Source organism: Corvus cornix, chromosome 2 (assembly GCF_000738735.6).
Source record: "Corvus cornix cornix isolate S_Up_H32 chromosome 2, ASM73873v5, whole genome shotgun sequence".
In the NCBI taxonomy this organism is placed as follows: Eukaryota; Metazoa; Chordata; class Aves; order Passeriformes; family Corvidae; genus Corvus; species Corvus cornix.
The window spans coordinates 109,759,363-109,785,371 of NC_046333.1; the positions used below are offsets into that span (position 1 = coordinate 109,759,363).

General features: G+C 37.1%; 1 protein-coding gene across 1 annotated transcript; it reads left to right on the forward strand.

Moving 5' to 3' along the window:
* The first annotated feature begins 382 nt into the window (after positions 1-382).
* Positions 383-25,234, forward strand: LOC104690423 (desmoglein-1-like). Its single transcript, XM_010401239.4, has 16 exons — positions 383-591; positions 7,358-7,393; positions 7,762-7,890; positions 8,568-8,723; positions 8,870-9,017; positions 9,912-10,075; positions 10,315-10,449; positions 11,022-11,207; positions 11,386-11,645; positions 12,602-12,744; positions 12,892-13,110; positions 14,279-14,791; positions 16,928-17,076; positions 17,576-17,636; positions 19,076-19,284; positions 20,802-25,234. Exons 1-16 carry the CDS (start codon positions 544-546, stop codon positions 21,771-21,773), a joined length of 3,528 nt encoding a protein of 1,175 aa, XP_010399541.2. The 5' UTR covers positions 383-543; the 3' UTR covers positions 21,774-25,234.
* The last annotated feature ends 775 nt before the right edge of the window (positions 25,235-26,009 follow it).

A 26,009-nucleotide genomic window follows, 5' to 3' on the forward strand; every position in this document is an offset into this window, starting at 1 on the left:
GAAGTAAACAAATGGACTTCTAATTTAAACGAATAATTTCTTAAAGTCCATATTCTTTATGGTAATATTCTTTAAGTTCTTCTATTATATAAGGTGCAAAGATCAAACTGGAAGTTGCACTCAAAGCAATGATAAGTTACCATTTTAATGATTCCTTATGTTGTGAGTAATTTATAAATCACTCGGTATCTTCTCAGCAAAGCTTGCCTTCTGTTTTTAAAATGTACCTTCTCGTATCCAACAAAGGGTTTCAGTGCAATAAGAATTTAGGTGTGTCTCCTAGCTTTTACCTGCAAGCAATAATGATGTTGTCAAGCGTTTCAGGTGAGACCAGCCCAGGATTTTGGGGTGGGGAAAGACACTCTGTTATACAGCATCTTCAGTTCTTCCCTCAGAGGGAGGCAGAGACACCTTGAAGGGCCGAGTATAAGGACATATACGGAGCGTCTTTCTAAATAGTCAAAAGAGCTGGGGGGGGGAGGGGTACAGGAACAGGCTTGTAACCACAACTCAGTTGGACTTGTTTCTGAGAAGTCAGATGCCATGGATTGGCTCCCTCACCGAACAGCTGCTTTTCTGTTCCTTTTGTTGGTAAGTCAGAATTTAAAATATTATTTGTAAATTCTGTGACTACAGTAGTTTGGTCTCAGCAGACGATTACATTTTACGGTGTAAACTATTCCCCAAAAATATCTTGTGAAATTTACCATAAAAATCAAAGCTCTGCTCATTCTAAACAGCCCCTCTGAACATTCTATAGAATTAAATTAGCTTTTCATTAAATACTGACAAATGCTTCTTTTTAGACTATTGGCAATCTGTTGATGTTCAAGATGTGACTTTCTATGTTTACGGTATGACTTTTCAGGCAAATGTTTTCTGTGGCTACTATTTAGGGGTCACAATTATTAATAAAATGCTCGTCATTACAAAAAATTTAATGTTTGGATACAATTTGGTTCTGTGTCTTTACTTTTTTATCAGTTGAGGAAATATCTTTTTCTAAAATATTCAAATCTCTTTTTTCTAAACTCGTTAGCAAGATTGTTTCAGAGCTGACCAAATCCTACAGCTATATTTGAGAGAAAAAAATGACAAAATTTAGTGAAGATCTCAGCTGAGAAAAAATCAAGACTTGGCCTATTATTTCACATTGCAAAGGGTTCCTGTGTTGTAGTGCATTAGTGTCTGAGCCGCCATGTGCTGAGCAAGTGACTGCATGATGAAAGTGTTACTCTTTGGGTTTGTTTTTCTCACTGTAAAAGGAAAGTTGTGGCTATGGTCAAGTGGCATAGTTGTTCGATGTGCTCATCAAGGCATGGAAATTACCCAGAAGGGACTTAAAAGGGCTATGGGTGCCCTACTGTTCCTGCAATCTGATTTTTGTGTGGATTAATTTTACTCATCTGTGCTGACCTTTTGAAATTAGGTAGAGGTTTAAGGCCCTGAAGATTGAGAAGAGTGAGATTTCTACTATAGTTATGCCCTGTGGTTTTCATGCAATTTTACATTTTACACAGTGTATTAGTAAGGGTAAATGTTTGTTAACTTCTCGTTACTGACTTTTCTAGAAATGTTGTAGTCTGAGAAAAAGTTTGTGTTATAGAATAAGAAATCCTAAAACCATTTGGAAAATGCAATCCATTAATTTTAGGTGACAGGTCTGCAATCAGTAAAGTAGAACTAACACAGAGTAGCTGCCAAGCAAACAAGGGCAAAACTTGGCAAAAGCAAGCTATGGTTTGGATAAGTTTCTGCTTGTTCAAGGCAGCACAGAGGTGTCTGAGACTGGCCTGTTGCACACCACACTCACACTTCCGGATTTTCATGTAGCACTAGTAGCTACTCATTTTACTCAGTTACCTGGTGATGCACACTCCCAGTGTGTCGAGGTTCAAAAAGTTTGACTGTGTTGCATCTAAGATCTGTCCATTCAAAAGAGATTTTACTGCTTTATTCCTCTCAGCAACTCTGGAGCCATTTTCTTTTTCAGTGTATTATTGTTACAATTGTGAGTGATGGACGGTAGGTGTTGGGTGAGAAAAAAGGAGGGATTCTGAAAAATGCCATTGTGTTTTGATGACTATCAAATATTTGAACTTCTACAACCCAGAGGAAAGCCTTGTTCTTGTTATGCGTTGCTCTGCCCAGCAATGCTCATGATGGCCTGTGCAGCTTAATAGCATCTTTCAGCACTTTATAGAAAGGTGGCAGACAAACTGTAGAGATCATTAAATTATAATGATAATGTAGAGATATAAATTATAAATTTATGTATCCAGTGTTAGTGTATTCTGAGAAAGGATTTTGACTTTCAGCTTGACTAATCTTTCATGAAAATCACCTGTCTGAATGGTGCATCTGGTTAGTATATTGTTAATAAGTTGCATCAAATAAAATTACCATGAAGTTATACATATTTTAGCACACTACTGCATTGTCAAAAAAAAAAAAAAGGAAACTTACCAGCCCTGAAACAAATAATTTTCTCTATGGATTTCACCATTGGTGGGACTGATTCTGCAACCCTTGTTCATGTGACTTCAAAGGCATTATTCTCATGAGTAAGGGAGTTCTGTTTGTGATACCAGCACAGACACGTTTTATGGAAATAACCTGTTTGATCGGGTATGACTCTTCTCCTGCCAGCTATCATGTGACAGCCAATAATTTTAAATTCACCACATCTCTTATGCACTTTTGTCTGGATACATTTTCCCATGTGTTATCTATGCTTATTTTTTTCCCCCCCTGGTTGTTAGGCTATGGTTACGCATCATACTAATAACTTGGTTGCACATAAAAATAGTCAGGAGCTAAATCCTCTCCATGTATATTCATATGAAACATCTGCCAGAATTGAATCAGGAACCTATAGGTTCTTCTGCCAAAAATTTTATTGTAGAAATAGAAACTAAAGCAATTCCAGATGCAGGAATTATCACCTAAGACTAGGTACTTAAGCCTGTAGTTTTACATTCCTGAGTAAAATGGCCGTTAAGCAAACATGCATTTGCAGCCAGAACACTCAAAGTCATATCAGAATTCAGATTTTATTGGGGAGGTTTATTAAGGGCACTTAGCAAGACTAATTTGAAAAACTCAAATTTTAATGATAATGGCATACACCCTATATTGAAATTACTTTTCTGTTCATTTTTCTAATGGTTAAGCTCAGTTACTCTATGGAAATGTATTGTATCTACATACAATAAAAGATAACAATAGGACAACAGAAACAATCTCAGTGGAATCTTTCCCAAAGTGTTCAGTTCTTTGAATAAACTTATTTTAAAATAAATCAAACTTCAAAGTATATTCTTCAGCCTGACACGAGCATTGTCATAATTCCTGAATAATTCCTCTCACAACTGTTGAAATAGTAACGGGTTCTCCATCCTGGGTGAAATTCAAAGTATTGCTAACACAGGAAACACCTTACCTCCTCTGAATCAGAAAACAAAAGGCCAGAAAAATCATCTAGAAAATCTTCCCCTTTAAATTGGATGAAGTACATTCATTAGTGACATATGAAAAGGCAAAGTATAGAAAAAGAAAATCGTGTTCAATTAAAAAGTGATCAAATTGGATAAACTACATTCATTAGTGACATATGAAAAGGCAAAGTACAGAAAAAGAAAACCATGTTTCAATTAAAAAGTGATCAAATTGCATATTTTTAAAATATGAGTGTTTGTCTTACATTTGAACTCTGCTTCTCATTATTTCATATGCATTGATGTATCACTTTTTAAAGAGATGTAGAATGAATAAAGGGAAGGGTTCATTATTGCAACCCTTTTCTAGTCAGGGCTGTGGATGAGTAAGAAAGATGTAAAAGTCCCAAAATGCTGACAGTACCAGAGCTACCACTGCAGCCTGATGACTAACACAATACGTGTGAGTTCTCAGCACTCCTCCCATCCAGGCCAACAACAATGCCACTGTTGACTTCAAAGAGAGAGAAGCAGATCCCATATGAATAATGCTGGGAAGATGTTAAAGGCGTGTTCAGTCATTTAGATTTGAGTAGGTGGAGGAGGGAGGATTCCATAATTACATATGATATTGCTTGGTACTCAATTAATGATTAGTTAATTCTTGTTTGTAAATTGCTTTGAAGGTGCGAAGAACCATACACATCCTATGGCCCTAATTCTGTCTCCAGGTACATCAGAATAAATCCAGAATAACTCCAGTGTGGCTCTAAGTTGCCACTTTGGACACAAGGTCCAGGTATCACTACAATAAAAGACAAGCTTTCAGACAGACACTGTACAAATGACAGAAACCACAGACTTGTTTCCTGCCTGCACATCTCCCAACCCAAAAGAGAAACAGCTTGTGCAACCAGCCTCTAGATTCTCTGCAGCTTCCTTTTTTCACAGTCTCTCAGAGACTAACAGGACAGCAAATCTTGGTATCATTCTGACCAGCTTGCCTACCCCAAGGTCCTCAGGATGCACCCCACACATTCCAGTGGCTCCTATTGCTTTAATTATTGTTTATCCCTGTGTCTATGGAAAGTACTGTACTTGGATACTGGTTTAGAAGGGAATTTTTTTAACTACCTAGAAATTTGCTGGAGTTAGCTGCTAGGAGACAGAACTTATCTTCTGGAAATAGCACTAGAAAAAAAATATTTGCATCCCAGAAAAAATATTAGAAATAGACAACTGGGTTAGGGGAAGCCTTCTAACTGCTGGTGACAGTGAAGAACTGGAAGGCATTAGCTGGGGAGGCAGAGGAACATCTATCCCTGGATCAAGTTGGATAAATGCAATTTCAAAATTGTTCAGGTAAACTAGACATCTTTGTCTGATGTCTGCCTGCCCTCCTTCCTATACAACAGCCATAACAGAGAGACATATCAAACACAGACATCAAGCTCATCAGATCAGCCATTTCAAATAATAACACAAACTGTACTAAGGACTCTGAATTCAAGATCTTCCATTACCAACAAATAGCAGAATGGGGTTTTCCTTAGCTATCACAGGACAACTGTGGAAATACAGGGACTAAATTTACAATCCACAGCATCACCAATGGAGAAATTCCTGACATTCCCATTACAGGTGCTCAAAAACAAAGGATGAGACTGCAGTGTAAAATATGTATTTTTCACTGCTTGAAAACAGAACTCCCTATAGGCTGGAATCAAGAGGTTTATGAATATTCATGTCCTTAAGTAATAGAATTCTTTACAGGCATAATTCTTATTTCAGAAAAACTCAGAATAGTTTTTCAGAGTATGAGAGTGATGTGGTTGGGTGTGAGGTATTAGTCTCACTGTTAAGTAACAGGGTAGGCCATAGGACACAGACAGCAGACAAGATTCACTAACATTGCACTGGCAGGTGTATACCCATACTTTGCCAGGTCAAGACAATTGTGTGCATGCCAGAAGGGATTTCAGCCTAAGGGTGGAGAGGATTTCATTGTGCTCACCAAAGGAGGCCCTGCCTGTGGGATAGACTGATAAGAGATGTTCGATTAGTGTTATTTCTGGTGGACCTCATCACTCAGGTTCTCTAGTGTAGTCTGCCCCTTTGACTCTTCCATGTTCCCCAGGCTCCAAGGGGGATTATAAAAGAAGAGGACTGAGCTCCCACTGGGGCAAACAAACCCTGCTGTTCACATGGAGTCTGATATTGTCCCTTCTGAGATGAGGAATGGCTGCACATGAATTTGAATCCTATTCTGAAGCTGAAGATTTAAATAGTCATAAACTCAATGTCAATTAGAGGATGCATTGATGCTTTTAGCACAACATGAACATATTGTAGTGATTTTCCTGCAGAGTACTTTTCTTAACCATTTATGTCAATAGCTTGCTCAAACAAACAAGGAAAAAATCCTTACTCTGTGGAGTCCAATAAATTTCAAGCTATATGCACATCAAATGCGCAAATCCACAGTCTAAACTCCTTCATTCAGAAGCAGATTAGGGCATCTGTTGTAGGCCACGGTTTCAGGGAATGTTTTGGGCAAAACCAAATCATTGGAAACATTGTTTTGTAAATGACAGATGGTAAACTCTTGCAGCATAAAGGTAAATGGGGAAAAGAGAGAGAGAGGAAGGAGGTGAAACTGCTGTTCATTCTTCTGTTGCATGTAAGAAGTTGTCTTAACATGAAGTAAGTGGAAAACATTCTGTGTCCATGTTCCAGCCTTGCCAGTAAAACTCAATAAATTTGAAGTGAGGAAAGTCCCATGATGTAATGATAGGATAAAAGATTGTCACCGATTTTATCCAAGTGTAACTGACATAAAACCCCACAGATAAAACATATCAGATAAAAAGCAGCCAAACCAAACCAAAATAAAAATCTATTGGAAATTATAAGGAAGTGAAATACTCATATCTGCAGCCGTTAAAATTTGTTTAGAAAGAGAAACACTGCAATACTTTTTGAGGCACCTGGATATTTTGTTTCTTCCAATGATGAATGAAACAAGCAGCCAGTCCTGCAAATCCCACATTCTTCACCCTTTATTGTCTGAAGAAAGCAGAAGAAGATCTTAAACCCGAAAGAGATGCTCTGAAGAAGTACATTCACCAAGCAAACTTCATTTTCACACCCTATTTAGGAATAAAGTTAATTAAACTGTGCCTTTTTTTAAATTGTGCTAATCAAGAAATTGAGGCTTCTCTCATTTAAATTTTAATTTTAAAGTAATTACATACTGCATCTGATCCTGCCACCTTTATTTACTCAAGACTAGTTGCATAGTTAGGTCTCAAATCAAAATCTACTGTACTCCAGGGAAATCTGCCTGAAAACTGCAGGTGGGTTTCCATCTTACATTAAATCTCTTCAATCTCACTGGGAAGTTCCAAGAATACATTTTCATTCTTTTTGGTTAAATTACACAATTAAGTACTCCAGGTTTATTGTGGACTTAGTAAATAAGAAAAAAAATAACAAAAAAAGAATAAATTATTTAGGATAAATACTTCTCTAGTTTCCTAGACAGTTTGGTAACAACTCTTGCAACCACTTCCCTCTTCAGCTAAGGTGTTAAAAATCTGTGTGAAAGCTTTATTTTGATGAAGGTATAGCTTGAAAACTTCTCTGGTGTACCCATTCAAACTCAAAGTTCTGTCTTGAAAGACAGAATGGATTTTGAAGGTCTTAACTGTCAAGGAATTCAAGTGCTGGATATAGAAATAATTGAATTTCACCGAGTCATTTGTGGAAATCTTGTAGCTAATGTCTAGATAAGCTATTGCAATAGGCTTGAAGAAAAGTACTGCTCCAGGCCTGCAGTATAGCAATGTCTTACAGTTGGGTTTTGCTTGCTGCATTTTGCCTTGCATTTTTACATGACAATCTTATTATTGTTCTTGCAGGTACTCTTGGATTTCAGCACAGGATTTCATGTAGAGGTAATACATATTGCTTGAGAAACTGTTTTTCCGATTAATTTAAATGTAACAATGAAAAAAATCATTTGGAAAATACTGAACTAAGATGCTTCTGAACCTGAAGATTGAAAACATATTTAAATATTAAACAGCTGCAGGTAATAACCTGCTCACCCTCTCAAGAGAAACTCACCTAAATCTAAATGAGTATCTCATACAAATGAGTAATTTTAAAATAAACATGTACAGTCATAGAGTTTGGGACTCGCAGACGTAAAAAAGCACATGGGCTACAAAAATCTCTTTTCTCCTTACTGTTGGAAATTATAATTGTCTGTACTTATTTAAAATGGATTGAGGTCATATGATACTGGAACTCTCTGTCAAAGGTAAAAGAATGGGATGAAAACGGAACGGCAAGATGGAAAACCTTTAGAAGACAAAAACGTGAGTGGATCAAATTTGCTGCAGCTTGTAGAGAAGGAGAAGATAATTCCAAGAGGAATCCAATTGCCAGAGTAAGTAGAAAAAAATCCACAAGTATTCACTGACAAGGAAGTTCTTCCGAAGACAGGCTGATAAAAGCAGAGGGATGTAAAAATATATATGCTTAGAGTAGTCAAAGCAAGGAATGTAGAATAAAAGAAAGATGATGCAGTATTCCCAGCTCTGCTGAGACAGTCTCATAAAGTGAAGCTGTGTGGCTGCTGAGTAGTGACCAGAGGCTTCCTAGAACATTGCCATGAGTCTACTCCCCAGGCAGCTCTAACCAGTGTCTTTGTTCTAGATCATGACATTTTTCTTCTCTCTCTCTCCTCCTGAAAAACCCCTGAGCAGAAGTTCAAAGATAGTACATGACTTGTGGGAAACAGAAAAAAGAAAATATCCTTCTGTTCGCTCACCGTGACCATGCCCTTACGGAGGTCCAACCACAGTGTGACGCCCTTGGAGATTTCTCTCTCCACCTCCCTGACAGATTTAGGAGAAATAGAAAGCCTACCCAGCCCTTAAGGGGAGATGGATCTCTAGGTTAACGTTTTGTAAAAGACCCTTCTATTGATTCCGTGTCAACTTGTAATAAATGGTTGAGAAACTGAAGTTATATAGAATTTTTTACAGGAACTAAGAATAGGAGAAAAAACCCTGCAGGTGTCCTCAGTAAACTGGTATAAATTATTATTGTCTGTTACTGCAGATCCGATCAGATTGTGAAGAAGACAATCCAATCACATACAGCATCTCTGGAGTTGGAATTGATCGTGCACCCTATGGAATATTTGTTGTTAACCCAAGAACAGGAGAAATTAATATAACATCAGTAGTGGATAGAGAAATAACACCAGTTTTTGTTGTAAGTACTGTCTTTTTTTTTTTACCTTTATAATTATGGATCCAGGCTGGGGCAAAGAGAGCAAAAGACAGAAAATTCGTTTGTTTCAGATTGCTACTTTGCTTACTTACCTTTTGGTTTTAAAACAAGTAAATCTTTTTATTTAGATACGTTGCTTTGCTAAACACTCAGTGACGGGTGTAGATTTGGAACCACCTCTCGAACTTCGAGTCAGAGTTCTGGATATAAATGATAATGCTCCTGTATTTGCACAAACTGTATTTACAGGATCTGTTGAAGAGAGCAGCATGGACAGTAAGTAAATATGTTATGCCTTTTACAATATTGCTAGTGAACCTCACAGAATACAGTTAATATAAACCTGGGGTGCTCTTTCTGCTTTTCTTAGGCAATGACATATATTGGTCAGGGCCACTGCAGAGGAGGGAGCAGCACATGCTTCTGCAAGTGCTCTTTGAGCCAGGGCCTGAGCTAATTGCTATAAATTAAACAGCAATGCTTCCTTCTCCCTTTCCTCCCACATGAGTGTTGAATGTTCCAGTTTCTAACCATACCATCATGCAAATTCCTTCAGATGTGAAAATGTAAAATAAATTATTTCATTCCTTCTCATTAGAATAAAAATATCATTACACTTATTTCCTTTGAGGGTATGTAAAACACATTTTTCCCCATTTTTCTCTTTCAAATATTTGTACTTGCAGCCTCTGTGTTTGTAGTTGCAGAGGATTATTACTAAATAATTCCATACTTAAACTATTAAAATGGCTCTTTTTTGCCAAAAGTACAGCAATCAACATTAGACATGCAAATAGCACTGAGGCAATGGTGCCTAACACTCATTTTCTTCTTTCTAGAAATTCTCATTTAAAGCTATGGAAATTTCTTATAGTAATGTCTACAAGCTCAGTACTTGCTGTATTTTCATATTCCCTATGGTGATTTAAAGAAGTTCAGTGAACATCTGCATTCCTTCTGACCTTGATTTTTAGTTCATTTAAAATCATTAACATTGTCAGAATCAGTATTACAAAACTAAACTTCTGGTTTTCTTTGTAAATGTCAAGGATTGGATAGTCTTCTATCATTTTCACACACTAAATTTTAGCACTGTCTTGATGAGTTGTTTGCAGGAACTCAAGAGATTTTCTATTGGGTTTTTTCTATTATTATTTTTTTTTTTTTTAGACACACTGGTGATGAAAATCATTGCAACAGATGCAGATGAACCTAACCACTTGAATTCTAAAATTGCCTTCAAGATAGAGAGTCAGGAACCTTCTGGTCCACCCATGTTCATTATGAATAAATACACAGGAGAACTCCATCTTGCAAATTATCTTGACAGAGAGGTAACATTTCCCCTTCCAAAGCTAAATAATGGTGATGTAAATGTGCCATGAGAGTGAGAAAAAAAATAGAAGAGAAAGGTTGTGGTTTTTACAAATATTAATGGAGAAATGCATGGTTTCAATGTGTTACAATAAAATGTCTAAGTCAAAGTCCTACATTAGGAAATAGTAGCAAGCATGAGTTATTTATAAGATGCACAGATGGTCTTCTAACATACCCATTTCTCTTTTTGTGACAGCAACATAGTAGCTACACTCTTGTTGTGAAGGCATCAGACCGGGATGGGGCTGCAGATGGAATGTCATCCGTTTGTAGCTGTAACGTGAAAGTTATTGATGTTAACGACAACTTTCCAACTCTTGCTCAAAGCTCTGTAAGTTTCCAATAACAAAAGCAGCAACACTGATTTAAAACCCTGTTTAAAAGCCCCGTTGATAACAGGGCCCTTACTAACCCATAGAGAACTTTCACAATTACATGGTCCACTGGAATAACATGGTTGTTCCCTTGAAGCAAGCTCAAAATACAATCCATGACTTGTGCACCAATTCTGGTAACATACACATAGGTTATTTTTGTATTCAGAGATGTCAATCCAGACACTGTCAGGACTGACTTCTTTGTATTCAGAGAAATCCTGTCATTCAGGTGCCCAGACCCCTGCAATACGGCCAGATTATGTACATTAACCCAATTTTTGGAAGATCATTTCTTATGGAAAGCACAAATCCTTTTACTCTATGATGCCTCTGCCTTTGAGCTGATACAGTTTTTCAAATCTGTAACAATAATCACAATTTGCCCAGAAGACTTTTTTTTTATTGTATTGGCATGGACTGTGCTTTTGAAAGAACAGCTTTCAAAAGAACCTCTTCAGACAGCTGTGTTTTCCTCACATTATATATATATTAATATTTGCTAATAGGTATTTATCTGTCATTTCAGTTTTCAGCAAGTATTTCAGAAAATTCACTCAGTTCAGAACTGCTACGAATACAAGCTCTGGATGCTGACGAAGAGTTTACAGACAATTGGTTAGCAGAGTTTTTCTTTATATCCGGTAATGAAGATAACTGTTTTGAAATTGTTACAGATCGAGCTACAAATCAAGGAATCCTTAGAGTAATTAAGGTATGGAAAAATACTGTGATTCAGCTCTTGAAACAGTCATCTTAAAATTTTAATTAATTGTAACAGAATTAAACAGGCAGTAAAAACACTGTCACTCAACCACTTAAAATAAAAAATATTTTTAAAATATTAAAGGAGCTTTTATGTACTATCTAGATCTCTGTGGTTTACCTTTTAGGAGCTGGATTTTGAACATATCCGAACTCACTCACTGATGATTGGTGTCAGGAACGTAGCTGCCTTCCACCACTCTGTTGCACATGAGTACCAAATATTTGGAACACCCCTCACAGTAGAAGTGAAAAATTTGATTGAACCACCAAAATTTCATCCATCTTCAGTTGTGTTTTCCCTGGCAGAAGGTGCAAGAGCAAATTATGTTGTAGGAACGTACACAGCCATGGATGAGGACACTAGAACTATTGCATCAAATGTTGTGTAAGCTCTGCTCTGCTTAACTTCCTGGATGGAATAATTCTTTTGAGATTTCAATAGGATGAGGAATAGGTATTTTAAAGGATGCTTTAAAAAACAATGTTTATTGATTAGCAATAGAAAAAATAGCAATAGAATAGCATTATATGGTATCATATTATATATTATATAGTATTATATTCTATATTATTATAGAATAGTAAATAGCCCATTTTTTGTGCTATAATTGCTTTTCTTTTCTGACTACTTTCCTTAGCCTTATGTACAAGACAAAGAAAATATCATTTCTCTAACAGGCTGTAACTCGAATAAATTAGAACAGGGGGGGTTTCTTACTCAGCCTGTGTTTTCTTGAAACTTTTGCTACAAATAGGGAATTCTTTAGCATCTTGAAAAAAGCAGGCAAAAAATCCCAATAATGGTCAATATTATCCAATCAGAATAGAAGATGTCACTACCAGTTCATTCTACAGTTAAAAAAATATTTACACTTATTTCTCTTGAAATCAATGATAATAAGTGGGACCATAATTTGCTTTACAGTGTATGTAGAAATAAATACAGCCTATTTAAAAATATTTGAAAAAAAATTCATAAAACAGAGAAATGTGTCAGCAAATACAAATGTATAGTGTTACAGGAAGGGCTGTGGATTGAAACATTGATGTCAACAATGGTTCTAGTTAAGGTTTACAGGATCAAAAAAAATTTTACTTTTGGACTATGATGCCACTTTCAAACTAAAATGGGCTTCTATGCATTTGCTTTATTCCTAATTACTTTTCTAGTCTACATCTTTTGGAGTCTGTGTGGATTTTGCTTGAACTGGGTGAAATGCAATAGGACTTAGCATAGCCTAAAGAAAAGTGTTCCAAAGTGCCAAGTTTCATCTGCAATATAAATATGTAACACCTATATTCATAGCATAATGCTGAGTATTTTCACTTCACCAAACACAGATATAGTATAGGACGTGATCCAGCTGCCTGGTTCAGAATCAATCAAAACACTGGTGAAATCACACTGAACAAAGTTATTAACCGGGATTCAGTCTATGTAGTCAATGGGCAGTACCAAGCAGAGGTCCTGGCTATCACCCGAGGTAAGAAAAGAGATTAAGTTTTGCAAAATAAACTCTTTCTGTTCCAGATTTCTCTCAGTGTTTTTCCTGTTTCTAGTTTTCCAACCCTAACTGCATTATTTATAGTGTCAGTATTCCCTCCTGACCACAAATATCTTATTTTTACAGGGGTTCCTCGATACACTGCTACTGGCACAGTTGTGCTTTCAATAGATGGCATCAATGCCAACTGCCCAACTATTAATACTGAAATGAGGAAAGTATGTATGCATTCCCCATCGGTGATTATCTCAGCAAAGCATAGGGATGGTGATCTCTATGCTACTCCCTTTACGTTCAGCATACATGGTGAACCTCAGACTACATGGATTATCAGGAGAATAAATGGTAAATTAACCTACATTTTACAACAGAATAAATCACAGGAATAAGCTCTTATCTAAGATATCTGACTAAGATGTTATTTTATTAAAAAACAAAACACTTACTAGAATCTATTCAAATCTCAGTTAAATATGAATCTAAGAAGTTACTCCAAATTCGAACATATGCATGCATACATATATCTACAAATCATATTACAACTAGAATCAGAATTATTACATGTGTTATCATTTAAAGGAAACTGAAAAATTACTGATAAAAATAGAGCAGCAAATCTGTACTTTGAGTATAACTATGACAAGAGCCTTTACTGGTCTAAACATAATGAGGTAAATCAAAAGGAGTAATTTGATACTTTTTTATTTCTATGTTATCTAAAAAATTGTAAGCATACGAAAAAACTCTCACATTTGTGTTAGAATATGAAGTGTATAGTTAGCAGAGCTTTACTTTTATGAGAGGCATATGAAAATGGCAAATTAAGATTACAACTTTTGTAATTTATTGTAGCAATCACACCTACTCGTATTTTAAAGAAAATTGGTTTAGTCAGTGTCCAGTGAAGCTATGCCAGTTTCCTTCAATCGGACATGACAAACTAATGAGTTCATCAAATCTCATGCATTACTAATTGACAGAATTTGCATAACTTACTGTTTACATAGAAGACTACATGAAATGGCAAATATCAGAATTGCGAGTATTCTTGAGTCTCCTACCTGTCCTCAACAGCTGCAAATATGTAGTTTTAAATATTCTAAACCTACTGAAAAACTTTTTGAAAAACATATATGAGCTCCTTGAGAGAGGAAAAAGAAATGCATAAAACTTTCAACTTTTATATTTACCATCGTGCAAATAAAATTCAGGAAAAGCAGCAGTGGAAATAAAAAATTTCACTTTCCCCTTTTGTATTTCTCAAGTGTAAAAGTGATAACTAGACTGATTTGGCTCAGGTTTTCCACAAAAAAACCCAGGCATAGACGACTATCATATGTTTCAGCTTTGCATAAGTACTCTAGATGCATAAGTAATTGAGGTGCTTAGAAAGGGAACAGTTTGTTTCATTCTGTTCTATGAATATAACACACAAGTAGTATAGATTTGTAGAACATTTAAGTCAATACATTCATCTAAATATTTTTCTCTTCTTTTTTTTTCCCCCTCCAAGATTCCTCTGCAGAACTAGTGGGCCAGAACATAGACTTTTACCTTTATAGGATCTATGTCGTTGTGAGAGATAACCAAGGCCGACGCTGCGCTAGACCACATATCATTCCTGTGCAAGCTTGCCAGTGTGATAGTCGGAATTACTGCACCAGTGGGGCCACAAGAATAATTATCATCGGTGGTGGTGGTGCTGGTGGCGCTGGTGGTGGCGCTGGTGGTGGTGGTGGAACTACTGGTGGTGGTGGTGGTGGCACTGGTGGAGGAGGCCGGGAAGAGGGAGGACAACAAGGTGGTGGTGATTATGGTGGTCAGACTAGACCTGGAGGAGATTTTGAGGACCACACAGACTGGCAGGGTTATACTGATGGATACGATGGAGGTGAGGAAGGATATACTGCCTCCACTGATGACGGCTATGCTGGAAATGAAAATTATGGCAGAGACTACCAATCAAATACCACACTTAGCGGTGCTGCCATTGGCCTGATGTTTCTCGGTGGATTAATATTTGTTTGTAAGTATAAAATTAAGAAAACAATTTTATTACTTTTCTAAATAGTGTAAATAGAATTTTTAATTCGTCTAAAGACGAATTTTTAATTTGTCTAAAATGAGGTTGCTTTTTCAGTTGACTGTTAATCCATGGGCTTGTATTGGCCATTTGACAGAGAAAAAAATGGTCTTTTAAATTAAAAGAATTTCTATATATTTTATGTTATACATACTTACATTTTTCATTCAAAATTAACCATTTCCTTTCTAAGACCTGTTATCGAATTCTTAGACAGAGCTATCCTGTCACTTACATTTTGCAGTTTGTACTTCCATTACACTACTAGAAGAAATGTGCAACTATCAGCTCCAAATTGGGTATGAAAGGATCTAAAGAACAAGATTCCTTTGAACTCAAAGCCAGATTTCAGTAGTGGAACAGTAAATCATCTCAGATTTTGAAACTTTTGGCTACTCCTTCCAAACATTGCATCTAATAAAAAACAAGTCGCATTTATGATAACAGGATCAAAACAGAACATTAATTCATTTGTCCTAGCATTCATAAAGAATTATGAGCTTCATGGATTCAAGTTAGAATTTATATAAGCAATTATTTCTCAGACCACCACAATCATAGGTGATCAACCTTCTTTCATGGCCTGGGCATCAAGTAATCAACATCCAAAATTTCCCATTGAAGAAATACTGACTACAAAACTTGAGGAAACTGAGGGGTTTTCCACTGATTTTTTGAGGAGGGGTGTTTTGTTTGGGTTTTGATCTTTGTTTAGTAGGAACAAACAAACACAAAATCTTGAGGCTTCAAAAGGCTGTTCAGTTTGTAGTCCCCAGATGGTTTATCTTACAGGACAGACTGTCTCTGCCTTTGGAAATCTCCCCTGGTAGCCTGGAGTAAATATGTCCTTAGTCATGCAGCATGAGGCAGCACTTTGTACATGGTATAGCCCCTTCCCATTTTCATTTCACTTTGATGTTCAAGTAATCAGAGGGCTGGAGCAACTCTCCTATGAAGACAGGCTGAGAGAGTTGGGACTGTTCGGCCTGGAGAAGAGAAGGTTCCAAAGGAAACCTTAGGGCAGCCTTCCAGTACCTAAAGGGGGACTGAAAAAGACCTGGAGAGGGACTTTTTACAAGGGCAGGTAGTGCCAGGACAAGGAGCAATGGATTTAAACTGAAAGAGAGTAAGTTTAGGAAGAAATTCTTTACTGTGAGGGTGATGAGACAGGGGCACATATTGCCCAGAGAAGTTGTGGATGCCCTATGCCTGGAAGCGTTCAAGGCTGGGCTGGATGGGTCTTTGAGCAACCTGGTAAGTGGAAAGTGTCACTGTCCATGGCAGAGAGGTTGGAACGAAATGGTGTTTAAGATTCCTTCCAACCCAAGCCATTCTATGATTCTATGAATTAATATTGCATTGCCTTTCTAAAATAAGCAGTGTTTTTGATGCTGGCCATTACAGCATTCTGCAATTTCCAGCACTGAGTTCTTTAAACTACTAAGTATAATACCGCACTCTGGGAAACCTGACTCACTCTACATAAACATTTGGTGAAACTAGGGCTTGGGATTTGCCCCTACTGCTTTTTCAAATCAAACATTATGCATACGTGATGTGAAAATTGCAACTGGAGCCTTAGCCAAAGATCACTGTAGTGGGTGGATTCTCCACTGATTCGCATATTTCTGTTATTACTAACGTGTATTACTTTTCAATTACTATACTTGAAGAGACAAATGTATGCTTATATATCAGGGAAGAATAGCACTGAATGCTATACATAGCAAGACTTGTCCTGTTTGTTTAATTTTCATATGTACGCAATTTATATTGGTTCAGCTGAGATAGATCAAAGTCTATTCCCAGGTGCACAAGCATAAATTTGGAGTAACAGCCCCACCCTCCCCTGTGTTGCTCTGCTATAACTAAAGGTACAAATTATTCTGAATTTCTAAATACATGCATCCCCATAAGCAGCTAATGATTCTGAAAGCCAGACTTACAGGCTGCTTGGTTAGAAACATTTTAAAGCCATATTTTCAAAAGTTCATCAGCACCTGCCCTCTGGGGAAAGCAGCTATTTCTGTACTAAATAAGATGTACTAAATCCTTGTTTCCTGTTCCTTTCCTGTTAAGTGATACCAATTTTGATGTCAATGAGCGACTGTTGTGGCTGTGGACCTGGCGCTGCAGGTGGAGTTGGAACTGGATTTGAACCTGTACCTGAATGCACAGAAGGGGCAATTCATCCATGGGGAATAGAAGGTGCACAGCCTGAAGACAGGGTCAGTACATCCCATGTTTCTAAAATCAGAAGAAATTCATATTTAGAGAGAAGGCTGCATTTGACTATAGTAGCACTGTGTCATCTAAAACAAGTCTAGCATTGTCAATAATTGCCAGGCAGATATGACAGGTGATTCTTAATTACATTCGCTGATGGAGTTTATGTGTTTAAAGTTGTGCTCAGTTAGCTTGGCACAACAGCTTGGTGTTACTATTCCTTATGTTCACTTACAATGAAACAATAACTAACAAGCTTCTTCAGCGCAAGTTTAGGAGAAGGGAACGCAAATCATCTTCACTGATCATTGTTCGTGTTGACAAGGAAAAACCTTGTAGTCTCTTTTTTTGTTTCGTTTTGTTTGTTAATGGAGATGGTGATAATGAATAACTGTCAGTAACAGTTTGGACTGCTAATTCCTTAACATAATTCACAAAGTCTTGTTCTTCATATGGGAATTTCAAGGTAATCATTCAAGGAGTCAAAATGTTGTTTTCCAGGATGTCTCGCACATTCTTGCCCCAACAACAGCAGCAGGAGGTGATTTTGGTGAACCTTCTGGTAAGCAGATCCTTAAATCTTTTATTTTATGCTGTCATAAATCTATCTTTCAGAACCCCATGCCTTCTGATCCATGAAGTCCTTTGGTTTCCTAACTATAACCCAACTCTTCCAATCTTACATCTGCACATAGTCAAACTAATGCTGGTAGGACCTCCAGTATGAATTAAGAATCTGGGGTTTGAGCTTTTGAGCAGATTCATTTCAGCAAACTACACTTACTTTGAAATATCTGCCAAGGCTTTCAAATCCCAGGCATTTTTTTTTTATCAGTGCAGCTACTGAATGGAGGGTCTTTTCAAGACACCAGAAATCAATCTTGAGCCAGAATAAGAATATTTCTTTCATAACTTGGGTAAAAGGTTCAGTTCTTCCCAGATTCCAGGCTCTGCTTCCCATAAGGGAGCACGTCAAACAGCTAGTTAATTACTGACTGTCTAGGTGTGTTAACCTAGACAAGCTGGAACATAGCACAGTAAATTTATGCTTCTGAGATAAAGTTCCTCTAGGAAGTCAGTGATCATAGTGAATAAGTCAAGCTGTGCAGTGCCACTTTCTCCCCCATTCCTTACTTCAGAAGAGGAAGGAAGCATGCTGGCACAGATCCATTTTCACTAGCTTCTGACAGGAAGAAATGTTACTCTGCGAGACAGCTTCTCTGCTGACTATTATACAAAAATGTTCTCATATTTCTCATTTCATAAAAAGGAAAAAAATATATAATTTAGCCTGTTTCCTAGTGTAACCATAGTCAAGGTTACTGTACGCAATTCTTTTATTATAATATGTACTGATAATTAAGAAAACTATTTCCTTATTATCATGTATTAAAAAAATCTGGAGAAGATAAAATCCTGTAAGTATTACTTTATAACTTATTGTAAAGACCATTTTCATTCTGGATTTTAAACTGGTGGTTATTATGATCCATTGTTGTTCTCCCCTAAAAATCTCACTACTAGAAAATGTGAAAGGAGTTACAAAACTCTTTATTTTCTAGGATTTACAAAACTCTTTATTTTCTAAGTGTGTAAGGGAAAAAAATTTCTATGCTTATGTGATCATAAATATACATTTATGTATTTTCATAAATATCCATAATTATCTGATTTTCTAGCACAAATCCCATGACAGCATATATATACACTAGACAGAATAATCTTTCCAGCCAATAATAGAAGTAAATCACTGATTTTCTAAAACACATGTGCACATGCTGCCTAGCCAGGAATAAAATCAAAGGCTTAGGTATCTGTTAATATGTATGTAATTATTACTGCAGTTTAAATGTTTGGTACCTATGCACGTACCTGTGACTGAAATTGATTTAAAATACCATCAGAAACTCAGTAGTTTCCTTACAGCATTTATAAAAGCAACTGAAAAATTGTGTGTACATTTTCACAAAGCACAGGAAGGATAACTTTTTCTGTTTTCAGAAATATATAATAACACATATGGAGGAGGAGGAGTAGTAGCTTCTGGTGTTGAAGAAACTACAGGGGTTGGCTACGGCACTGGTACAGGCTACGGAACAGCTGGAGGAATTTCTGGAACAGGGGAAGCAAAAGGGTCAATTGGAGGAACAATAAAAGAGTATCGAGAAGGAGGAGTGAACATGGCCTTCTTAGACAACTATTTCTCTGAGGTAATTAGTTGTTTTCTTTGAGTTACATCTGTGAGCATACTTTCTGTTAGATTCTCCTCCACAGGTTACATGGTGGAAATCCAAATTAATTCTACTCAAATCGAAACTTCCATTATATAATTCTGCTGTGAGAGCAAAGTTGACCACACTGACAGGAAAAGTTACAACACTAGTAGTAGTACTGTCTTAGAGCTGCTGCCATAGTAGATTGATTACTCAACAGTCTTATTGTAAAATTTTTTAAAATTACAAATTTTGTAAAATTTGTACACTGCAGGTATGAGTAGGAAGCAATTAAATGATTTCAGCTTCATAAGTAGCAACCAAATTTATGTATTTTCCACCTGTTTCAGTGTATAAATATATAATATCTTCGTGAAATTGTTCCCTCCTACTTCCTGTACAGCTTGTTTGATGAAGTCATTTTAATCCTTAAAGAACTTTAAACATCCATTCTTCCTTATTTTTATTGCCCTTTCTGCTCCCTAAAAGACTTGTGAACTGCCAGTGACACCGATATGCAGTTTTTTCAATTGGCAACACCTTAATTAGCCTTTACATATGGGATTAAAAAAATAGTATGGAATTTACATGATTAATGGTTTCATGGGCTATATTTTTATTCATATGCATGAACTGTGAGGCATAAATATTATAATTGCCTGTCACCAAAATATCAATTAAGATAGAAGGATTGCTATATTTCAAAATCTAAACAAGGTTTAGTAGAGGAGAGAACAGAGCAGTCTGTTCTCTCCTCCACTGACATCCTGAGCATGGATTTCTCCCAGACTGCAATCTTCCTGCCTTCGCCTGGAGCCCTACGTATTAATTGTCTGCTGGCCATAGGCCTCCACATATTACTCCTGTTATCCTCCTGGACCATCTCAATCCCCAAACTCTCTGACTCTCCCTCCCAGGCCTCCCCTTCCACCCTTTCCTGCTTCCTTCAACCTCATGCTGCACTTGTTTTAAATTCTCCTCTTTCCTGCCTGATCTCTCTGTAATGACCACTCCAGGATCCCCAACATCATCTCCAGCTGGCGATTTCCTTCTTCCTCAAAATGGACTACCCTCTGCACTCACCAAGTCTCCCCCACTGTGACCATCTTCCATCCCATCTCCTCAATCCTGGTCTCTCCACTGCTCCCCTCGTCACCCTGCTCCACTCCTCTTCCTACCATTTTGTTCAGAAACTGCTCCCCAAAGAAGGCATCTCTTTGCCTGTCCCTTTTGCCCCACAGACAGAACGACTGATGACAGACCAAATTTGAGATGCTACATGCTGGCAGAAACAAGAATAAAACACAGTAATATTTTAATGAAGCTATTTCAAGGTTAAAAAATGTTGATGGTATAGTCTGTCCTGTTGATGTCCTATGTTTCAAGTCAGCTGGGCCTTACTGTGGTTAGGGAAACTTTACTGTGGTTTGAGTATTCATGGTTAAAAACCTGACGAAATGAATTCTGTTCTTCTTTTTTTTTTCTTTTCTTTTTTTTGTTTTTGCAAACTACAGAAAGCATTTGTGTATGCAGATGAAGATGAAGGTCGACCAGCAAATGACTGCCTATTAATCTATGATCATGAAGGAGTTGGTACTCCTGTTGGCTCCGTGGGTTGCTGCAGCTTTATTGGAGAAGATACAGATGAAACATATTTGGATACATTAGGACCAAAATTTAAGACCCTAGCAGAGATCTGTCTGGGCAAAGAGATTGAACCTTTCCCTGATGTCAACCCACCCTGGCCAGGCGTCAACGTTGCCTTCCCCAGCCCTGAGAGTGATCTAAACCTCCCGCCACCTGGTACCACCATCGTTGTCAATGGAAGTGCACCTATGCCTGCCCCAGTTGGCACTACAACAGTTGTTACCGAAAACACCTACACATCTGGTGCAACCATACAGCCCCCAAGGCCTATGCCGGATCCCTTGCTCCACGGCAACATGACAGTGACCGAGACCTACACCTCCAGCTCCCCCTCTTTTTCCGTTGACCCTCTGCGCGCATCCAACGTCGTTGTGACAGAGAGGGTTGTCGGGCCTGCGTCTGCCTCTGATTTGCGTGGCATGCTAGATATCCCCGATCTCACAGAGGGCTCCAACGTTATCGTCACAGAAAGAGTCATTGCACCTAACTCACGACTTCCGGCATCTCTCAGCATTCCTGATTTGGTAGATGGGTCAAACGTGGTAGTGACAGAAAGGGTGTTCAGGCCTGCCTCCGGAATGCCGGGCAGCCTAATAAATATTCCCTCAGAGTTATCGAATGCCCACAATGTGGTGGTCACCGAGAGAGTAGTGTCAGGGTCTGGGATGAGCAGCCTGGGAGGAACAAGTCTAGGGGGAGCAAATCTGGGCGGCCTGAGCAGCACGGGTCAGATGCTCAGTGCTGACTGTCACCTTGGCCAGGGAATGGGCACAGCGTCTCCAGGCACCTCCCGGAGGCGAGTGACAAAGTACAGCACCGTGCAGTACTCCAGTCAGTAAGGCCTCTGCCGGCACCCCTTCCTGCTGAAATCGCCATTTGCACCGACACTCATTAGCTGCCACCCATCAAGAATATTGTTATTATTTATAACTAAGAAATAGCGCTAAAATTTCAGGGATTCCTACGTATGTGAGGATCTCCGAAGGGTGCCCCATTTTGAGGTCAAGTAGAAGTTAGCTTTAAATTTATTTCTTTCTCTCCACCTAGCACTGCAAGTGTATAAACAGACTCTAGTATTTTTGGAGAGATTTCTGATGACCGAGGAGAGCAGTGAGAGGGGATCCTTGCGTGCACACAGTTCCAGCATGAATTAATGTTGTACAAAAGCATGTTAAAATACTGTGCAGCTGAGCGATCTCTCACAATGAGCAGATTTTGGTTAATAGCCCCTCACTGACAAGAGAGGAAAAGAATGTAGTTAATAATTAGTCAACTCAAGACTAAATAAGCACTTTCAAATGCATCATTTTACTTTGCATGTAATTCAAGAAGCGCTACAAAACAGCACTTTCAACCATTTCTCCCACCACCAACAATAGTTATAAATAATAATTATATAAACATAATACACTTCCATTGCTTTCTGAAGTTCTCAGTAAACAAACACTCTGCCACAGCCTGCCATGCTGTTACTGTCATGGTGAGGAGCATGACCAGCGATTCGTCACAGCTGGTGCTGCCACGTTGACACTGTCACCCAGGAAGATGTTGGCTTCATCCTTTCTCCATTGCTTACAGCTTTGCTTAAGTCTAAAAGGACTTCAATGACAACCAGGAACTCTTAGTCAGATTTTTGTGCCAAACTATGACTCCCATTTAAATTGCCAGTGTCAGGTTATATTAAGAGGGCTATAATACACCATGCCAATTCTCGTTTCAAATACTGATAAGAAAAGAAAATCTTAGAAGCTTTGTGATATGAAGAGGCAATAGCAAGTATTGTATTACTGACACTGGTAGCTGAAGTCTTCCTGAAAAGAAAAAAACACTTGGAAGCAATATAGATTTGCTAATAAGCAAATGTAGAGAATTTTTATTTCATATGTCAATGTATTTTGCATTGATATTTTGAAAGTTTATTTGAATGTATTAATTGAAAAAGTCTTTATGAGTCTACAAACTTAATTAAATCTGGCTTTTATTTTCCAACAAAAACAGCTCTACTTGACTCTGTTACTCTAATAATACCTTAACGTGTCTTAAAATATGATCTGAAGGAACAAAATACTGAAATATAACTTCTATCTCATTTTACTTCTGTATCATATGTATAGTAACCATAGCATAACCAATATTGCTTCAGTGTAAATAAAATAGAGTTATAGGGAGGGACTAGTTTTTTTTTGCTAGACCACCAAATCAGTAGTTTTCCCGCAAATTTTGCTTCTTTGGCTTTGACAGACAGGTTAGTGAAAAGTTTAAGAGTTGTCTGTGAACCTTCCACTCTATAAAATGGAAAAGAAACTTTCAATTGTGTATCCAGACTAACTTACCTCAGAAGAAATGGGTGACAGGTTTCTGAGTCTGATATCAAGAAAAGGTTTTTTTAAAGATGTCTTTGGAAATGCAGCTAGATCTGCTGTCAACAACAGCCTGCAGTGCCTCCTGAGTCAATGTCACTGCCATTAACATGAGTAATCCCCAGGAGTCATGACCAAATCCAAGGCTACCTCCAGAAAAGGTCCTTTCCATAGCTTCAGGTTCTTTTCTACAGCAGCTGAGCATGCCAGATGCTCTCCCCATAAAATCTGATGTATTGCTGGTTTTGCTTCTTTCTGTAGCCTTGATTATCTTAAGTGTCACTAAAATTGCATTGACTTCAAAGGGATTAGTCTTTCCTATAAGTTATGTACCAACTGTAATTATGGTTCCTGGAACCGTTCTTTAAAGAAGGAAAATAGGTACTAATATATAAAGCTGTATCCTTTCATATGTGGAGAATTTGTGCAGAAATTCACTAAAATGCTGACAAACTCCCTTTTATTTTGCTAACCATCTGTTTACATTAAAAAAACCAAATATTTTAAATATATATGACTATCTGGATATATAAATAGCCTATGCAATATAGCCAAAGCCCACAAAAAAATACTTTAATGTAAAAAAAAAAAATAAGTCTTGTGTAAATATTTCTATAATCATCTTAAGAAAATCAGAAATATTTTTCTGAATTGTGTTCAAAGTAATGAAACTAATCTTCAGGAGCATGTGCTGAATTCCTTGAACAGGAATGCTGTGTGAAGTGTGAGTGTCTGAACTATGGTCTCTTGCATGTCTAGAAATAGGGGAAGAATGAATAGAAAAAAAACTAGGGAAATAGAAAACTAATAGAAAAATAGAGAAAAAAATGTTGTTTCAAAGGACATTTTGGTTATGTGGTGGTTGTCTACTCATAGTACTATCTTTTACCAACTTTTTAATTATCAATTATTATGTAATACAATTTCTTTAAATATTTCTAGCATCTTTTAATATTGGTTTCTCACATCAAACAGCAACTGCATTATCCCTCAATGCATTTCCAGTGCACTTCTGAATATTAATTCCTATTGATGTGTAATTTTTACAAACTTCCTAAAAATTGTTTTCTTTGTGAATTGAGGATTTTTTTAGGTTACTACAAATTGTGGAAGAAAAAAATGTATTTGAAGATGTGAACAAATACTTGGTTCATTAAAAATTCTGTGCAAATTCTTTTTCCAGCCTTATTGGTAAAAAAAATAACATATAGTTTAATTTTGACCAGCAGAAATTAGTTTTGTTTCTTTTCTTCCAGTAGTAGTTTAGAAGCCTGTTTGCTGTCTTACCTTTAATCATATTGTTTAATAATGAAGTAGGAATGGTTTTCAGGGAAGAAAGACTGTAGCGATATCAATTCTGCTCTAAACCATTCAAGAAAAATGTTCTTACTCAAGAGTCAGCAGCATGCAACACCAAGTGTATCGCTTTCTTTTGTTTTTTTAACTCGGGTTAATTTGGGAGTAGGATCCTACAGTTTTAAACGGGCTCTTTGAGACCTTAGCACAATGACAAGTATACTGACATGGAAGAAAACAGAGCCACAAGCTGAGGGTCTCGTTAGATTTCTATCTTAGGAACACTGTCTCAATTTGAACCGCAAGTTTCAATACTTTTTGCTCTGTCCTAAGTCTGTGGTAATAAATAACACTTTTAAACTGTTGTGAGCAGCGCTTACTATGCACAATATGAAAAGACCACACAATCTAAGCAACAATTTTTTTAAAACTCTGCTGTTTTGCTTGAATTAACTTAACTGCATAATTCAAATCCTCCACACTATTGAGTCACCAAATGCATCATTTTAATTTCATTTAAAATATAAGTAATATTACTGTGGGCTTGTGTTTTCATAAATAAAAATATTAGAGATTTGTTTGTAATAATTTCTGAATGGCACTGAAAAAATACAATAAATGATCATTTGGAACATCATGTTTTACATAGAGTGGCTCGGGATATTTTTTTTCCATTTATCAGCAGGAAATACAGTTTCCTTAAAACTGATGGGTTTTTTTCAGAAAAAATGTCATTCTTTCAGGAAAAAAAAAAAAACCAAAAAGGAACAAAAGGTGTTGATTTAGGAAGTCAGGTCATCCCAAGACAAAATTAGTTCATGATTCAAATTGACTACAATACTTTGTTTCAGGTTGCCAAGCAGAAATGTGTGTCAGGTCTCACAAGAATTACAGTACAATTTCCTCAACCCATCATTCTCTGCATTATTCTCTCTCTTTAGACAGCCTTTTCTGTGATACCTTGCTATCCTGCAACTCTGAAACGGTGCTTTAGAGGAGTTATAAATTAATGCTGGACTACAAGCCACAGAGAAGAAGGAGAGCAGAAGTCTCTAGAAACAGTATTTGGGCAGAACAGACATCACAGGTATTCACTGCAAACTGGTCAATATGAGTTGAACCAAGCAAAACCACTTTGGTTCTAAAATCAAATTTCTTTCTAATGTCCCAGACTGGTGTTCATGATAATAATTATTTTTTGTACAGAGATTTTTATTTTAAAAGCTTTATCTGAACTCAGTAAATGGCTGTTTTTAAAAATAGTATAATGTATTAAGCAAATGTCATCTAATCTATCATTTTATTTTGCCTTAACATTTTGACATCTTTTTCCTTCAGTGTTTCATACAGAATGATTATTGGCATTCACACATATTTCAGATAATGATTTAAGCATCTTTTCAGGAAGTTAGAAGAAAA